Source organism: Ursus maritimus, unplaced genomic scaffold (assembly GCF_017311325.1).
Source record: "Ursus maritimus isolate PB19 unplaced genomic scaffold, ASM1731132v1 scaffold_2, whole genome shotgun sequence".
NCBI classification, from domain to species: Eukaryota; Metazoa; Chordata; class Mammalia; order Carnivora; family Ursidae; genus Ursus; species Ursus maritimus.
The window spans coordinates 102546389-102560837 of NW_024424452.1; the positions used below are offsets into that span (position 1 = coordinate 102546389).

Here is a 14449-nt window from a genome sequence, read left to right on the forward strand (position 1 = left end):
GTGGTGAAACCCAGTGGGAGGCAGGGGAGGTCAGGAGCGGATGTCTGGGCTGGTGGGGTTTCAGGGGGCACTACTGAGGTCTCATTTCCCTTCCTAGGGTGGGGGTAGGGTGGGGGGGGTTACACAGGTTTTTGCCAGTTAGTAATTCTTTAAATGAAACAAATCCATTTTATGCACTCTTTTAAAAGTAAATACACATGTCATTTATTAAGGCCCTCAGCCACACGCAAGCTCTCCCCCTTCCCCAGGACTGGCCACACAGGAGTGGGGCTGCCTTTCCCTGCTGGTTGTCCTCATTGCGGAGTGGCAGTGGAGGGCCTGGGGAGCCTCAGGGTCCGGCCCTGCCTGGGTGCCTGTGCCCTCTGCCAGGTGACTCAGTGTCCTGCCAGGCAGGAGGCGGGCCCCGGAGACCCGATCCCCATCCCTGGCCTGTGACTCTGCAGCTATAAGTGAATGTGACTAACTCTGCAGGACCCTGAGTCAGCCCTGCGGAGCTTGTCCCAGGCTGGGGGAAGGGTGGCTCCAGGGAGGAGGAGGGGTGGGGGTTGGCTGCCCGGGAGGGCTCGCAGCCCCTGGGGTTTTGAAGACCCTTGTGTGGTGGGGTGGGCAAGTAGCGGGGATTAGGGAATCCGGGCCCCACTGGCCCGAGATGAAATGCCAGTTTCCCTCCCGAGGCTCTGGCCAAACTCTCACTTTCTTTGCCTTTAGCAGGGCTGTGACCTTGGGATCGGGCGCATCTGCTCAGCTCCAGCTGGTTCAGATTTCAGGGTGGCCAATAGGTACTTCCTTCCCNNCACCTCAAACCAGTGTCACAAACCACTAGGCCAAGTCACGGATAATCGGAACATGAGGGAATCCACACATAAATTCTCTTTGATTTTGGAGTGTGTCTCTCGACTCTGGATACAAGGCATGCCTGGGGCCCTGGGAATTCTACAGAAACCTGATAAGAGCGTTTCTACCTCATAAAGGCTGCAAGACAGGCTGGTCTTCTGAGCCCATCCCGTCTCATCTGTATTCCCATTCCACCTGCCTGCTACCTCATGTCCCCGGCCAGTCAGAGCAAAGCAGCCTTGTCTCTGCTTGGGTTGAGGGCCTAGTGTGTCCCAAGAGGACAGACAAGGGAGACAGAGGGCTGAGCTGCAGCTCTAGGACATCTGGTGTATTTCAGCCCCCCCTAATGGAAGGGGCTTCTTAAGGTCATGGGCCACCCACTGATCTCTGGGAGTCTCAGAGGAGGCCACGTCTCAAGCACCCTACGGAGACTCCAGGCCTGGGCTGAAGAGAACATGCAGGAGGACATTGGGGTCTCCTTGGAGCCCTGAATGGCCAGGGTCAGGGCTCTCTAACCTGGCCCTGGGTTGGCTCCCTACCCCTGCCAGGGCCTCAGAAGAAATGAAGGTTTGGAATGTGGCTTCTTTCCTAATACCTGCTAGCCTTCAGGAAACAGAAAAGTCTTCTTTCAACAAGGATCTATGTCAAGAGGTCTGGGCTACTTTACTATCTGGAAGGCCGTCAGCCCTCCTGGCTTAAGTCCACGGCGGATGGACCTGGGGAGGCTGGCCTCCTTTTGGGGCTCCCTGGGGCCCAACGGAGGCCAGGGTAGCCTTGCCTTCTGCACCTTCTACAAACTCCAAGCCCCCAAGGCTGAGAGAGGAATCCAGAAGAGACGAGGGAGGGGAGCCCAGGGGGTCCCAGGGGGCCACAAAGAGACTGAAGCAAGCGCCAGCACACGTGAAGCCCTGGAGCTTTACTGAGCCGCAGCCGTGGAATTAGGAGAGGGAAGCGGGAGGGGAGACGTGCTAATGTTCCCGAGCACAGGTTTCAAGTTGGGCTTTGCAGAGGCTGTAATTAGCGTGGCGGCTGCTCCATGAGAGATGCTTGGCTACTTGTGCTGGCCAAATGGTGTCCTTTGGCAAGAAGGCCTGGGAGTAAGGGAGTCCAAGATATCTCCTTGGGTGGGTCTGGGATCATTGAACATTTTCACAAATCAGCAGGGGTGTGCTGACCCCGTGTCTTACACTGTGCTGGCCCCCAGGCCTTAGCTGCCCACGGCCCCACCTCTATCTGCTGGTCCACTGGAGCTGAGCTCAGATGGCTCTTCTGTGGCCCTCCACATGGGGTCCAAGGGAGGGAGACTGAGGCTCAGTCGGGGACTCAGCAGGCGGGCGATGAGGCTCCGGGCCGGCAGGAATGCTGCTCGCCCCACTGTGTGCAGGACAGGGGCTAAGCCTTGATGAGCGCGTCCTTGATGGCACTGGTGAGAGGGAAGCGCACACCCCCGCCACAGAAGACACCCCGGAAGTCATCCAAGTCCAGAGCCCACACCATGGCACCGGCCAGCTGCCGGTTTCTCAGGTACTGCACCTGGCAGGGAAGACCCGGAGGGGGCAGAGCTGGGTTCCCCGGCTAGAGCGTGCCGGGGCGAACGTGCTTCCTGGGCCCCTGCCTAGGGAAGGGAACAGCAGGCACCCAAGACCTGAGCCACCCCACCACCACGACCCAGCACCGCCCTCAGTGCAGGGGACCTGAATCTGGCTGCTTGGAGCAGGGGCTCCCTCTCCCGTTTCATCCTGGGGGGTGGCCTGGAGAACCTACCTTGTTTTTGACGCTCTCCTTGTCGTCGTACCCCACCCACTGGTTGCCCTTGGTGGCATAGGGGACCTGCTGGCCAGTGAGTCTATGGACTGTGGCTTGGTGGAGGAAGTCACAGATCTGAGCAGAGAACAGGGCAAGGTGGCATGGAGAGCTGGGTGAGACGGTGCAGGTCACCAGGGAGATGCCAGTCCCCAAATCTCTTTCAGCCCCTTGTGTCATTCTGCTCAGGACATCTGCCCCGAGCCCCCAGACTGCAGTCCTTATGCAAATGTATGTAAACTAGGTGCAAATGTCCCAGGGATCTGGGGGTGCTGTAGCCTGAGGGCATGAAGGGGACTCTGATTTGCTTCTGGCATCTTAAACAGGGATGTGGGAAGTGATGGGCTGACATAAGAACTGGCCCAAGGTGATACAGAGCAGCAGGGGCAGGGTCCAAAAAGAACCCTCCTTTTGGCCACTGCTCTTTTCTGGGCAGGCAGGAAAACCTCAACGAGGGCCAGAGGGGTGTCTGGGAGCTTGGGGGTACAGACCAGGTATGCCTGCAGGAGACTTAGTAGCAAGAGGCCTGACCTCCCCCCTTCCTCCCCCTCAGGGTGCTAGGTTCACAGGAACATATGTTTTTATTCCCAAAGGAGCCAAAGGGGGGTGGGGTGGGAGGCTCACCTGCCTCAAGGCCTCTGGGTGTGTGGGGATTTTACCTTCTCCCTCGCTCATACCTCATAGTAGGCCAGGGTCCCCTTCTCCTTGGTGAAGCGGCCTGGTAATCCGGGCCCTGAGATCGGGGCTCCCACGCTGGTCTCGGAGGAGGCCAGAGTGAAGCTCCTCCCAAAGGTGGGGATGCCCATCACCAGCTTATTGGCCGGGGCCCCCAGCCTCAACAGGTAGCTCACGGCATAGTCCTGGGAGGGGGTGGGGGAGAGGGGAGGAGCTGTTAGCGGTGCTGGGGCTGCAGGATGGGCAAGACTGTACAGTTCCCTCTGCCGCCTGGACGGGTGGAGTTCCAGGCGCACCCAGCGTCTGGGACTCGCTTCCTCCTGAGAGCTGATAATGGCAGTCTAAAATGCATTTTGTAGTTGTGTTCTCGAAAAGATGGTCTTAGGTATAGGAAGGGATTATTACTATTGGCAGCCAATCAGGTAATCGGCTCAGGTTACACAGTAAGTGCAAGGCTGGTCTAGACCGGACTCCCGCCTCCTCCCTTCTGCAGGCATGGAGCACTCACAGACTTTGGGCCTCAGTTTCCTCATCTGTGGAGTGGGTGCCACAAGCCCTCCCTTGCAGGATTCCTCAGGGGCACGGGCTGGTGTGTGAGCGCTGGCAGGTGGCAGGTCTCCGTGGCCCCTCCCGGCCAGCCACCCTCCTTCCGGGCACTCACAGCGTTGTTGAATCTGTCAGAACTCGCGTCCTCCTGGCCTCGGAACAGGGGGCTGTGATGTCCTGTGGTCTGACGCCAGGCTCCGTGAAAGTCATAGCTCAAGAGGTTGATGAAGTCCAGGTATCTGGGGAAGAGAAGTCAGAGGGCGAGGCAGGAAATAAGAAAGGCTCTTGGCCTCACACCCATCACCCCAGCACAATGGGAGCCGGGCGGGCAGGCAACCCAGAGGCAGCCCCGTAGAGCCCTGTGAGTCACTGTCTGGGCTGCCGGGCTGCTTCCCCTGCGCCGCACCCAGGAGTGGGCTCAGAGCCCCACAGGTGCATTTAACGCAAGAAGGGAGCTCTTCTGTTATGCCCCCAGCACACAATCGGGAGCTGGCCTCTGTCTTGCCGTCCACTCTCCACGTCTGCCACCTGCCACGTTCATCTCAGTGAAAGCAGATTAAGAGTGACATCAACAGACAGCCTGGTGGGGAAAGAGCTGGACCAAAGGATGGCCTGAACCTATGATCCACTGGAGTGGGGAGGAAGGCTTACACACACACACACACACACACACACACACACACACACAGAGCCGCGTGAGAGGGACCGCACGTGCGTTGCATGACTATGAGCTTCAGATGTTTGGGGCAAATGGATGACGGTCACCTAGTTCCCACCTCCTAAGTGATCAATTTAAACACTGACTCTACACCGCCCCAAGATCATAAAGAAGATTCTGGAAAGTCATAGTGAAGAGCCTTTGTTCTTTACTCCCGGGTTTCCTAAGATCCATGTCTTTGATTCCACTGAGACATCAGCCCGCGGGGCTGTGAACTGCTCATCCTCACGCGCAGAAAGGGGCAGGGTGAGGAAGAGGAGGGGTGGACAGGGGAGGGGTGGCCTGTGTGTGTGTCTGCACCCCGAGGCATCTAGCAATGCAAAGTGTACTGCTGCTGCGCTGTGTCTCCAGTGACTGGAGCTGGGGGTGGGGGGTGCCCGGAACGGAGATAACGCCCCATGGCGGCTGGCCGGTTTCTATGTCATTTCCTACCTCCTTTTCCACAAATGCATTCATAGAAACTCTCTCTACTGGTTAGCACAATTCCCGATGTGAAAAACGGACGCACAGGGATTACGGTGCCCCATTTGACAGATGGGGAGACTGAGGCATGGAGAGCAGAAGTGACTTGCTCAAGGCGACACATGAAGTTTTTGGAAGAACGGGGACTAGAAATCCAGTCTTCTGATTCTGCGTGGAGCGCTGGGCCGGGGGTGGGGGGCGGCGGGAGACTCACTGGGCTATCTGGGCGACGTCGTAGCCACTGTCGATGGTCACCTTGCCCGCGGACACTGCCGCGCTGAGTAGCAGTTGCTGTCTCGTTCCCTCCTGGGCTTCCCTCGCAAACTCAGCCTTCATTTCCTTGGTTGGGAGAGAGGCAGGTGAGTGACAGAGGCTCTGGCAGCGTCAGAGGGAGCCTTGTGAGAGAGGTCAAGGTCTCCGAGCCTGTCATTGACCTTCCCCATCTGCGGGGACCCCCAACCTGACAGGGCTTCAGGGGAAATGCTAGAGTGGTCAGTGGTCCCACCTTGGGCTCATCCGCCCATCTTCTAAAAAACACTTTGGACCCATCACACCCCCACACTCCACACACGTCTATCAGTTGAGTAACTGCTCCCTGAACTAGAGGAACCATGAGGACAGATGTTTTTTGTTTTTTTGTTTTTCAGTCTGTGTTTTGTTCCTGCTGGTACATGAGACCACAAAATTAAAGTGGTCTTTCAGTTTATATTTAGTGGTCTTTAAGATTGGAAAGATATTGGTGCTGTGGACAATTTGTCTAGACAATCACTCTGCCCCTGGGGTCATGGAGATGCTCGGGCTGCCCTCATCGGATGTGGCCAAGTGTCCCCAAGGCAGTGCAAGCTGGGGAGTGGCAGCATCAGTTTGGGACCAAACAGTGGATAACAATTCTCCCCCACGAGGTGGGCGCTCCGCTTAGTGACCTTCTGACGACCCCAGCGCACCGCCCACCATGGTCACAAGATGTCTTCCTTATTGTGTCAGATCTCAGGGCACAGGCCAGGTTGTCTTTCGCCGGTCCGGGTCCCCGGACCCTGCGGCCAGGAGGCCTCGGGCCCCTCTCTGCCTGCGCTCAGGGGGCCAGCCGCTGAAGACAGCTCCTGCCCACACCGCCCCCTGGTGACAGCCCACCTTGGCCCTGCTCTCCCCGCCCAGACAGCACCTTGACCAGCTTGGTGAAATAGCGCCTGTCTCTCCGTCCAGGGTAAAGCCAGGCCAAGTCGAGCCCGTCGAAGCCGTGGGTTCGCAGAAATGGCGGCACCGACTTGATGAAAGTCCTGCGGGTCCTGGCCTTGGAGGCGATTTTGGAAAATCTAGGGCCCGAATCACCCCAGTAGAGTGCTCAGTGCTGATATGCCGGCGGCCTCGGGCATCTCACGGGGCTTCTGAGGGCTGTGAAGCCGGAGCCTGAACCCCCGAGCTCCAGAAAGGCATGGCTGGGATGGGGCCCACCTCTAGGCATCTCAGACAGAGCTCTGGAGCGGCCAGTCCGGGCTCCAGACCCCGCTCTGACGCCTACTAGCCAAGCCGCCTTGGAAAGACCATAATCTGCATCTCCGTTTCCTAGTCGGTGAAGTGGGGATAATTACCATGTCTCACAGTGCTGTTGTGGGGATCCCCTGTGATCGTGGATGCACGGGGTGCCTGATGCCGAGCGATCACTCAGTAAGAGGCAGCTGTTAGGGCCATGTCTTGCCCCCTTTTTCAGCCCTGCTCCAACCCTACCCACTCCAGGGAGTCCCCAAGCTCTCCACACTCCCCAATTTTCCATTCCTTCCACCTCTCTCCTTCCAGCCCTAAGGGCAGTATCTACCAGAAGTTCGGTGTTTTCAGGTCTAAGAGGCGGTAAATGGAGCACTGTCAGGGAGTCAGAAGATCACTGGCGATGTGCTGTGTGACCCTTGGTAAGGCCCTCGCCCTGTCTGGGCTCTGGTTTTTTCTCTGTACATGGGGTGGGCCCCTGACAACCATCTAGGCCCCCGGGCCTGATGGGTCTGCAGCCCCTGTGGCTCTCTGTAGTGGGTAAGGGAGACCTATGCCTCCTCCCCCCCCATTCCATCATCCTCTGGGGACTGGGTCCTACCTTTGAGAACCAAAGTTCCATCCTCCAACAGATAGGAGGGTCGTCAGGTTGGAGTTCCTGTGGGGCACAGGGAGGCAGGAGGGCGGGGGTGGAGTGAAACTGATGTAACATGGGCCGGTCCCATGGGTGGGAGGCTGCTGCACGCTTCCAGGGTTGGGCGGGAGGTCCTTCCAACCCCGAGATTCAGGGTTCTGGGAGGCATAGCCTTTGCGGAAGTTACTCTGAGGTCTGCTGCCCATTTTTATTTCCCCTGAGTGCGGAAGCCAGGATATGGCAAAGTAGGGTCATGAGTACTGTCTATGTTCCCTGGAGAGGTACCCCCAGTAGGAGAGAGGGCTCCCCTTCCCCAGGGGTGCTCGGCTCGCCTTGTTCTACAGCCTGTCTCTGCCATCACCAGGTAGGGCCCAGCACGTGCCCTCATCACCTGCTCCCACCAAAGCCCAGGCCCTCCAATTCCCCAGCCAGGGTCCCGGGGGCTGTCCCGCAGCCTCCCGAGCAGACGGACCCTGCCCTGGGACCAGCCAGTCTAGCCCTGCATCCCCTCCTGTCCGGGCAGCCTGGGGCCCAACCTGTTCTTGAGCGTGTTCAGCGTTTTATAGAGGGTGACATCGTTCCACTCCCAGGTGTCGATCTCGTTGCTGCTTATGTTGGCGAAGCTGTAGATGACGTGGGTGCAGAGGAAGGGGTCGATGGCGTCCGGGAGGCAGCTCCCCAAACCGTCCCGGTACTGGGCCCAGTTGGTGTAGTAGCAGACCAGTTTGGACGCAGAGCCTGGAGAAGAAGTCTGGGGTGGTGCCTGGGCCAGGATGGAGCCAGGGGGCTTCAGGCTGAGCCCTGCCCTGAGCACCGTTGGGGTACTGGGGGCTGGTGCCGAGATGTGAGCCAAGTTAGAACTCTCAGCGCGAGGGGCTGGCTCGGTTTCCTCTGCCTCTGATGAAAATAAGGCCTATTCTGAAAATGCTTTGAACAAATTAAATGCAGTGGATGAATATCCTGCAGACTAAGGACAGGGCACTGTGTGCGGTGAGCTTGGGGGCTGGTGAACAAAGGTAAAATGGGACTTGGTGCAAGTAAAGAGGCTTCCTGGAGGCGGTGGCTTGGAAGGAGAGGAGGGACCCAGCCCCAAACAGCCAGTGTCAGAAGACCTTGGCCTTCAGAGGGGAGCCTTGGGGAACCTGCAGGGGGTCGTCGATCTGGGGTGCTCTGCTTCTTCTCTGCCTCCCTGCGGCAGTGTCCCTAACTTGTAACCCACCCAGAGTGGTGGTCCCCAGTCCCCCTCAGCCCCTCCCCCAAGCTGGGGCATGATTCCAATGGACCAGGAAGCTCTTCCTCTCCTCATTCCAAGTCCTCCTCCTGCAGAGTGAGCCTCTTCCTCCCTCCCGGTTACGGTTATGGAGGAAGAACAGCGGGCATCTCTCGCCCATGCTGCCCCTGGGCCCGTCCGCGGTGCCCACCAGGGCACGAGCCCAGGCCTCCAGCGGACCAGAGCCTTTGAATGGCTTTTATTTTGAAAAATATCAAATATACAGAAAAATAGAGGACAGTGTAATAAACATCCCTACGCATATCACCTTGGTTTAACAAACGTTAGTATTTCTGAGCCATTTGAATCACAGAAGAAACTGCAAAGTGCTCCCCTCTGCCAAGACCTCCTCTCCATCACCCGCACCACACCCCTGTCTCCTGTGACTTGAAAGAGGGGGCTACTTACAGCTCTGGAGCAACACGAGGACCAGGAAGCCTGAAGGGAAATCCAGAGTCAGACCCCCTGCGAGGACCTCCTGCCCTCCCTTCTGCTCCACCCCCCCACCCAGGCAATCAAGGGGTTAACTCCAGTTGCCCTGCTCTGTCTCCTCCTCCTCCTCCCTCCGGTGCCTCTGTTTCCCCTCCCTCCCCAACTCTACCCACCCCACAGCAGGTAGGAGGCCAGCCTCTTTGTGCAGTGGCTCCCTGGGCTGTCTGGGCCTCTTAGCCTGAAAACCCACAACTGAGCCAGCCTTGACCGTCCCAGAGACCTGTCTGAGCCGCCCTCAGCGCCATCCTGGCTGCAGAAGAGCTGGCTGTGGTGTGGCCGGGTCCTGTGCCCTCAGCTCCCGTGTCCAGCTGCTTAGACAGGGCCTCTTCCCCGGGCCTCACGCTTCTTCTTTATACCTGTCCCCTTCCACTCCCACGGGCCCCCAAACATTCCATTTATGGGAACTGAGCTGTGTCAAGGAAGGAAATACGGGCTGGGACGCAGCCGGGGAGGAGCACTGTGGGCCACAAGACGAAGATTGAGAAACCCTGGAGAGTTTTGAAAACTTAAGCCAGGTCTCTGGGAGACACTTGCCACCCACGGGGGTGACGATCTGGTTGCTCCCGGGTGAGTGACCCAGCCTTATTCCCAGACACCTTCCTCATTGCCTTCTGCACAACCTCCCCCTCATTTTCCGGCCTGCAGTTTCCGGGCTTTTCTGGCAGCCTCTCCGTTGGCATCGCCAGCCCTCCGCCAAGGCTCTCGGCCAGGTGGAAATGGGGCACAATTGAGTTCTGTAACCCGCAGCGCCCCAAACAAGGCTGTTATTTTCTTTCTCCCCAGGCCCGCAGCATCCTGCCTGACCTGCTCCCCCCTTCAGACTTTCTCTCTCCAAGCCTGGTTCCCGTAGCCTGGCCCGAGAGTCAGGTGCAGTTCGGACAGCCTGTGAGCGGTAGCTGTGCTGGTAATTAAAGGGAAATCTGGGGAGGAATGGAAAATATCCCCCCCCCCCCCCGGCTGCTCTGAGGCCCGATGCTGTTTGGCTTCCTTTTCGAAATTCCGGTTCCAGGGGGCGAGAGGGCTTCTGTCCCAAGCCTGGGGCTACAGCGAAGGACCAAGGAGTCGATTCCCGCAGCTCCAGATTTCCCCCAGGAGCAGATAATCCCAGAAGATCGAGAACCTCCATAATCTCCCTCAGGGATGCTTCTGACACCCAGACCGCACAAGGTCGCCCCCCACCCCCGCCCCCAAGTCCTTGAATGACTCCAGGGCAAGAACGGAACTTCTTAAGAAGGCGGTTCAGGCTTTGCCCTCTGTTTGGGGATACTTTCTTTGGCCAAAGATCCAAGACAACTCCATTCTTTGCAGGCTGCAAATTAATGAAGAGGCAGTGAGTGACAAGTTCCAAACTCCAAGAGCCAAGAGTGGGTCAGAGGGCTTCTTAACAAAGTCCTTTCATTTGTACCCTAATGTTAGGAAATAATCCGACATTAGCCACCGCGGTTTCACAGACCTCTCTTGGTGAGTGAGGTCTCTCCCCTTCTTCTTCTCGCCCTTCCTCTGCCTGTAAAACTGGGGCAACTCCTCAAGGGGTGGATAAAGAGTGCTTTGTCCAGAGTCACTCTGTATGTACTAAAGGGTCACTTCTTTTCCCTTTTAAGGCCACTGCCTCCTTTTGGACCCTACCGGGTAGAGAGCAATGCCAGTCGGTGACCACTTTTCCTTGTTCATTGCGCTGAGAAGTGGACTTCCTCTAATCTTTAAAAGAAGTATTACGAAGGCGTATGCAATAAAAACATTTTCATTACAGGGTGAAGTATGTTAAGAACACACTCCAATTTTCACTCTTTCTTTGTTAAAAATGATCTCGTAGGCTCAGAGTGGTACAAGCCTTGTTGTCCTGTGCCCCTCTCCAAACCAGTTTACTAACTCTGCATGTCCTATAGAAAAGTGGCATTATCACAACAAACAGCCAAGATACCCTGGGCCTGCCTCAGCAGCAATGGCTAAGGGTCCCATGGCTCAGCCCCTTCCAGTCTCATCTCATGTCCCCCTCTTCCCTACACTCCACCCATGCATGCTTTCTTTCATATCCTCATATTTGCTCTGCCCTTGCACACCACAGGGACTTTGCATATTCCATCTACTTGCCCATCAATAACTGAAGGGCCTGAAGTCTTATGCTGTTTGCAAACTAATGGGACAGCCACAGTTTCATGGATTCTGGCAGAAGACACGAGAATCCTGGCTCAGAGACAAAGGACTTGCTATTCATGGCACAGCAAGAAGCATGGATTTCATGTTTGTGTCATTTTCTGTGGTGAGAAAGCAGCTATTTTGAATTGCTGTCTGGACATTTTCTAGACTCTGCTCACACTCAGGGTCTGGACATTTAGATTAGGACCTGAGCTTAGGATTCCTGCGGCAAGTTCCTGCTTTGTTTTTCCTGATATAACTTTGAAAATAACCACTTAAGAGTTGAGCCCGTGAAAAGTCAGTGCCCTCCACCCCAACCACCTTATAAGTAAAAGGTGCTTGCTCTCTACTATTTCCTGCCTGCTCATGACCTGGGACAGAGGACTCCCCTTCTCCCTGCTGATTGCCATTTATCCTTTTATTCTCGCTTCTGGGATTTGTAAGTAAAGAATCTTCTGACTTGACTTCCCTTGTGTAACTGTATTCAAACCACGCCTTCAGTCAAAAGAACCCCAGCGTTTTCACTTCCCCCAAAAAGGGAGCTCTGATGTCAAAGGTGCCACCGGCCCACCTCATATGAGTGGCTTGTGCCTCTTCACTCAGCAGGCCATCATCTGCATTTTCTTCATTTAACACACCAGCTATGGGCCCCCATCACACTTCCCTTGGCCCCATGTTCCGGCGGGGGGGGGGGTCACATTGGAGCAGCCCAGGTGCCTGCAACGCCTTGTACCACAGCAGAGGGGTTTAAGAACCCAAATCTTTTACAGTGCACAGTAAGCCTGCCTCTCCTTGGACCTGCGGGGAGACGTTATCTTTATTATACTGGACAGCCATCGAAGCTGCCTTTGGCTCCAGGGGAAAACACCGTTTCTATCGTCTAAGGCTGTTTGCTATACAAACATCATCAAAAAGGTAGCCTGGAACAAAGACAGCCTGTTCCTCTCTTCATAGGATGGACAGAAACGTGAGAGACCCATGGGGAGTTGTCTCCCAGGACTGTCCCTCTGTGGTCACTTTACTCCTATTCATCCTTCAGATTGCAGCTCGGCAAGCACCTGCCCAAAAGGCAGACTCCTTGGCAAGGGAAACCCTCCTAGTGGGGCTGTCAGAGGACCTTGTACCCCTTTTCCTACTACCCGATGGGGTTATAATTCTACATCTTGCGTGTGGATGTCTTATTAATGTCTGCCTCCCTCACTAGGCTATACACTCAGTAAAGGCAAGGACTGGGCCAATTCTTTTGAAGTTTGTTTTTATAATTTTTTAAAGTTCAAGTACAATTAACATACAATGTTATATTAGTTTCAGATGCACAATATATGATTCGACCACTCTATGTGTTGCTCAGTGCTCATCATGGTAAACATACTCTTAATCCCCTTCACCTGTTTCATCCATCCCCCTGCCCACCTCCCCTCTGGTAACCACCAGTTTGTTCTCTGTATTTAAGAGTCTGTTTTTTTGTTTGTCTTTTATTTGTTTGTTTGTTTTCTTAAATTCCATATATTAGTGAAATCATATGGTATTTGTCTTTCTCTGACTTATTTCACTTTGCATTATACCCTCTAGATCCATCACATCATTGCAAATGGCAAGATTTTCTTTTTATGGCTGAGTAATATTCCATTGCATACGTATTTATATATATATATCACATCTTCTTTATCCATTCATCTGTGGATGGACACTTGGGCTGCTTCCATATCTTGGCTATTGTAAATAATGCTGCAATAAATATAGGGGTACATGCATCTTTTGGAATTAATGTTTTCATTTTCTTTTTTTTTTAAAGATTTTATTTATTTATTCGACAGAGATAGAGACAGCCAGCGAGAGAGGGAACACAAGCAGGGGGAGTGGGAGAGGAAGAAGCAGGCTCATAGAGGAGGAGCCTGATGTGGGGCTCGATCCCATAACGCCGGGATCACGCCCTGAGCCAAAGGCAGACGCTTAACAGCTGTGCCACCCAGGCGCCCCTAATGTTTTCATTTTCTTTAGATAAATACCCAGTCGTGGAATTACTACATCATATAGTAATTCTATTTTTAATTTTTTGAGGCACCTCCATTCTGTTCCCCAGAGTGGCTGCACCAGTTTGCATTCCCACCAACAGTGCAAGAGGGTTCCCCTTTCTCCACATCCTTGCCGATACCTTTTGTTTCTTATGTTGTTGATTTTAGCCATCTTGACTGGTGTGAGTTGATATCTCACTGTGGTTTTGATTTGCATTTCCCTGATGATGAGTGATGATGAACATCTTTTCATATGTCTGTTGGCCATCTGTACGTTTCCTTTGGAGAAATGTCTGTTTATGACTTCTGCCCATTTTTAGTTGGATTACTTGTTTTTTGGTGTTGTACCAATTCTTTGTATATTTTGGTGTTGTACCAATTCTTTGTATATTTTGAATATTAACAGGATTGGGTCAATTTTATTCACTGTTGTATCCATCTCCAGTGACTGACATGGAGTAGATGCTTAGAAAGTACTCGCTGAATGACTGGATAAATGAATGATGAGTGATCTCAAGAGGGTCCATAACTCCAAACTCTTCTTTTTGAGTTTGGAACCTGATGTTCATGAAATTCATCTCATTCAATAGTTCTTGTCACTCTGAATAAGCCCCCATGCTACCCTGGTCATCCATGCCCTCATTCAACCAATGCTTACTGAGCCCTCACAGGTGCCTTGCACTATAGGAGAGGGAAGAGATGGAAAGAAGAGTGAGAACAGAGTTAGCCCCTGTCCTCTTGAAGTATATGGTCTGTCAGAGAAGATGGACATTAAACAAAGAATCACATAATGAGTTATTTATTAGAATTGTGAGAAGTTTACCAAAATAATTCTGAGGGTTGGGAGACCTTATAAGTGGTATGGATGGTCAGGGAAAGCTTCCATAGGAAATGATGTGTAAACTGAGGTGGGAGGGAAGGGAAGGTACTGGTCTGGCCAAAGAGCATGTGCGGCAGAAGAAACAGAAACAGCCTGGGGTAGGAAGAGGCTGCCATGTTCCAGGAACTGAAGGATCTCAAGAGTGGTTGAGGCAGGGAGGGGAATGTGGGAGGCACGGTTGAGGCTGGGTCAGGAGCAGGAATGTGGACTGAACCACCTCTCCCAGGACAAGTTCCTGGACCCCTGGGGTGGTCTCTTGGGCATAACTGTTTCGAGGATCCCTTTCTTTGGCAACAAAGAGATATGGTGTTAACTTCCCATGAAATATTTAAAAGGGATGTCCCCTTTTTATAGGCAAGTCTTTTCCTCCAGGTGTGAACTTCTGCCAGGCAGGCAGGAGTTCAAGTTCATTTCTAAATCCTCAGCTCCATAGTGTTGCCGTTGGCACATAGTCTGGGCTATCAAAGACCCAGAGACAGAAACATTTAGACAAGAAAACAAT

General features: G+C 54.1%; 1 protein-coding gene and 1 long non-coding RNA gene across 3 annotated transcripts; one reads left to right on the forward strand and one right to left on the reverse strand.

Moving 5' to 3' along the window:
* Positions 1 to 1730: 1730 nt before the first annotated feature.
* On the reverse strand, positions 1731 to 9264 carry CHI3L1 (chitinase 3 like 1). The gene is made up of 10 exons (XM_008685138.2): positions 9137 to 9264; positions 8833 to 8862; positions 7691 to 7892; positions 7122 to 7178; positions 6201 to 6351; positions 5253 to 5377; positions 3974 to 4097; positions 3315 to 3497; positions 2599 to 2715; positions 1731 to 2367 (listed from the first exon to the last, which is right to left on the reverse strand). Exons 1-10 carry the CDS (start codon positions 9159 to 9161, stop codon positions 2227 to 2229), a joined length of 1155 nt encoding a protein of 384 aa, XP_008683360.2. The 5' UTR covers positions 9162 to 9264; the 3' UTR covers positions 1731 to 2226.
* Positions 9265 to 9389: 125 nt separating this feature from the next.
* On the forward strand, positions 9390 to 11516 carry LOC121104051. Of its 2 annotated transcripts, XR_005836434.1 has the most exons (4): positions 9390 to 9483; positions 9700 to 9820; positions 10225 to 10377; positions 10518 to 11516. It is a non-coding gene; the product is annotated as an uncharacterized LOC121104051 (long non-coding RNA). The 2 variants fall into 2 exon arrangements; XR_005836433.1 differs by having other exon boundaries at positions 9390 to 9820.
* Positions 11517 to 14449: the final 2933 nt, after the last annotated feature.

Excerpts from the sequence above, each read along its gene's own strand:
- CHI3L1 (XM_008685138.2), bottom strand. The coding sequence starts at position 9,161 with ATGGCGCTGAGGGCGGCTCAGACAG. Across the intron at positions 7,179-7,690 it reads CTGAACACGCTCAAGAACAG|GAACTCCAACCTGACGACCC; the intron begins GTTGGGCCCCAG and ends TGTGCCCCACAG. Across the intron at positions 5,378-6,200 it reads ATTTCACCAAGCTGGTCAAG|GAAATGAAGGCTGAGTTTGC; the intron begins GTGCTGTCTGGG and ends CTCCCAACCAAG.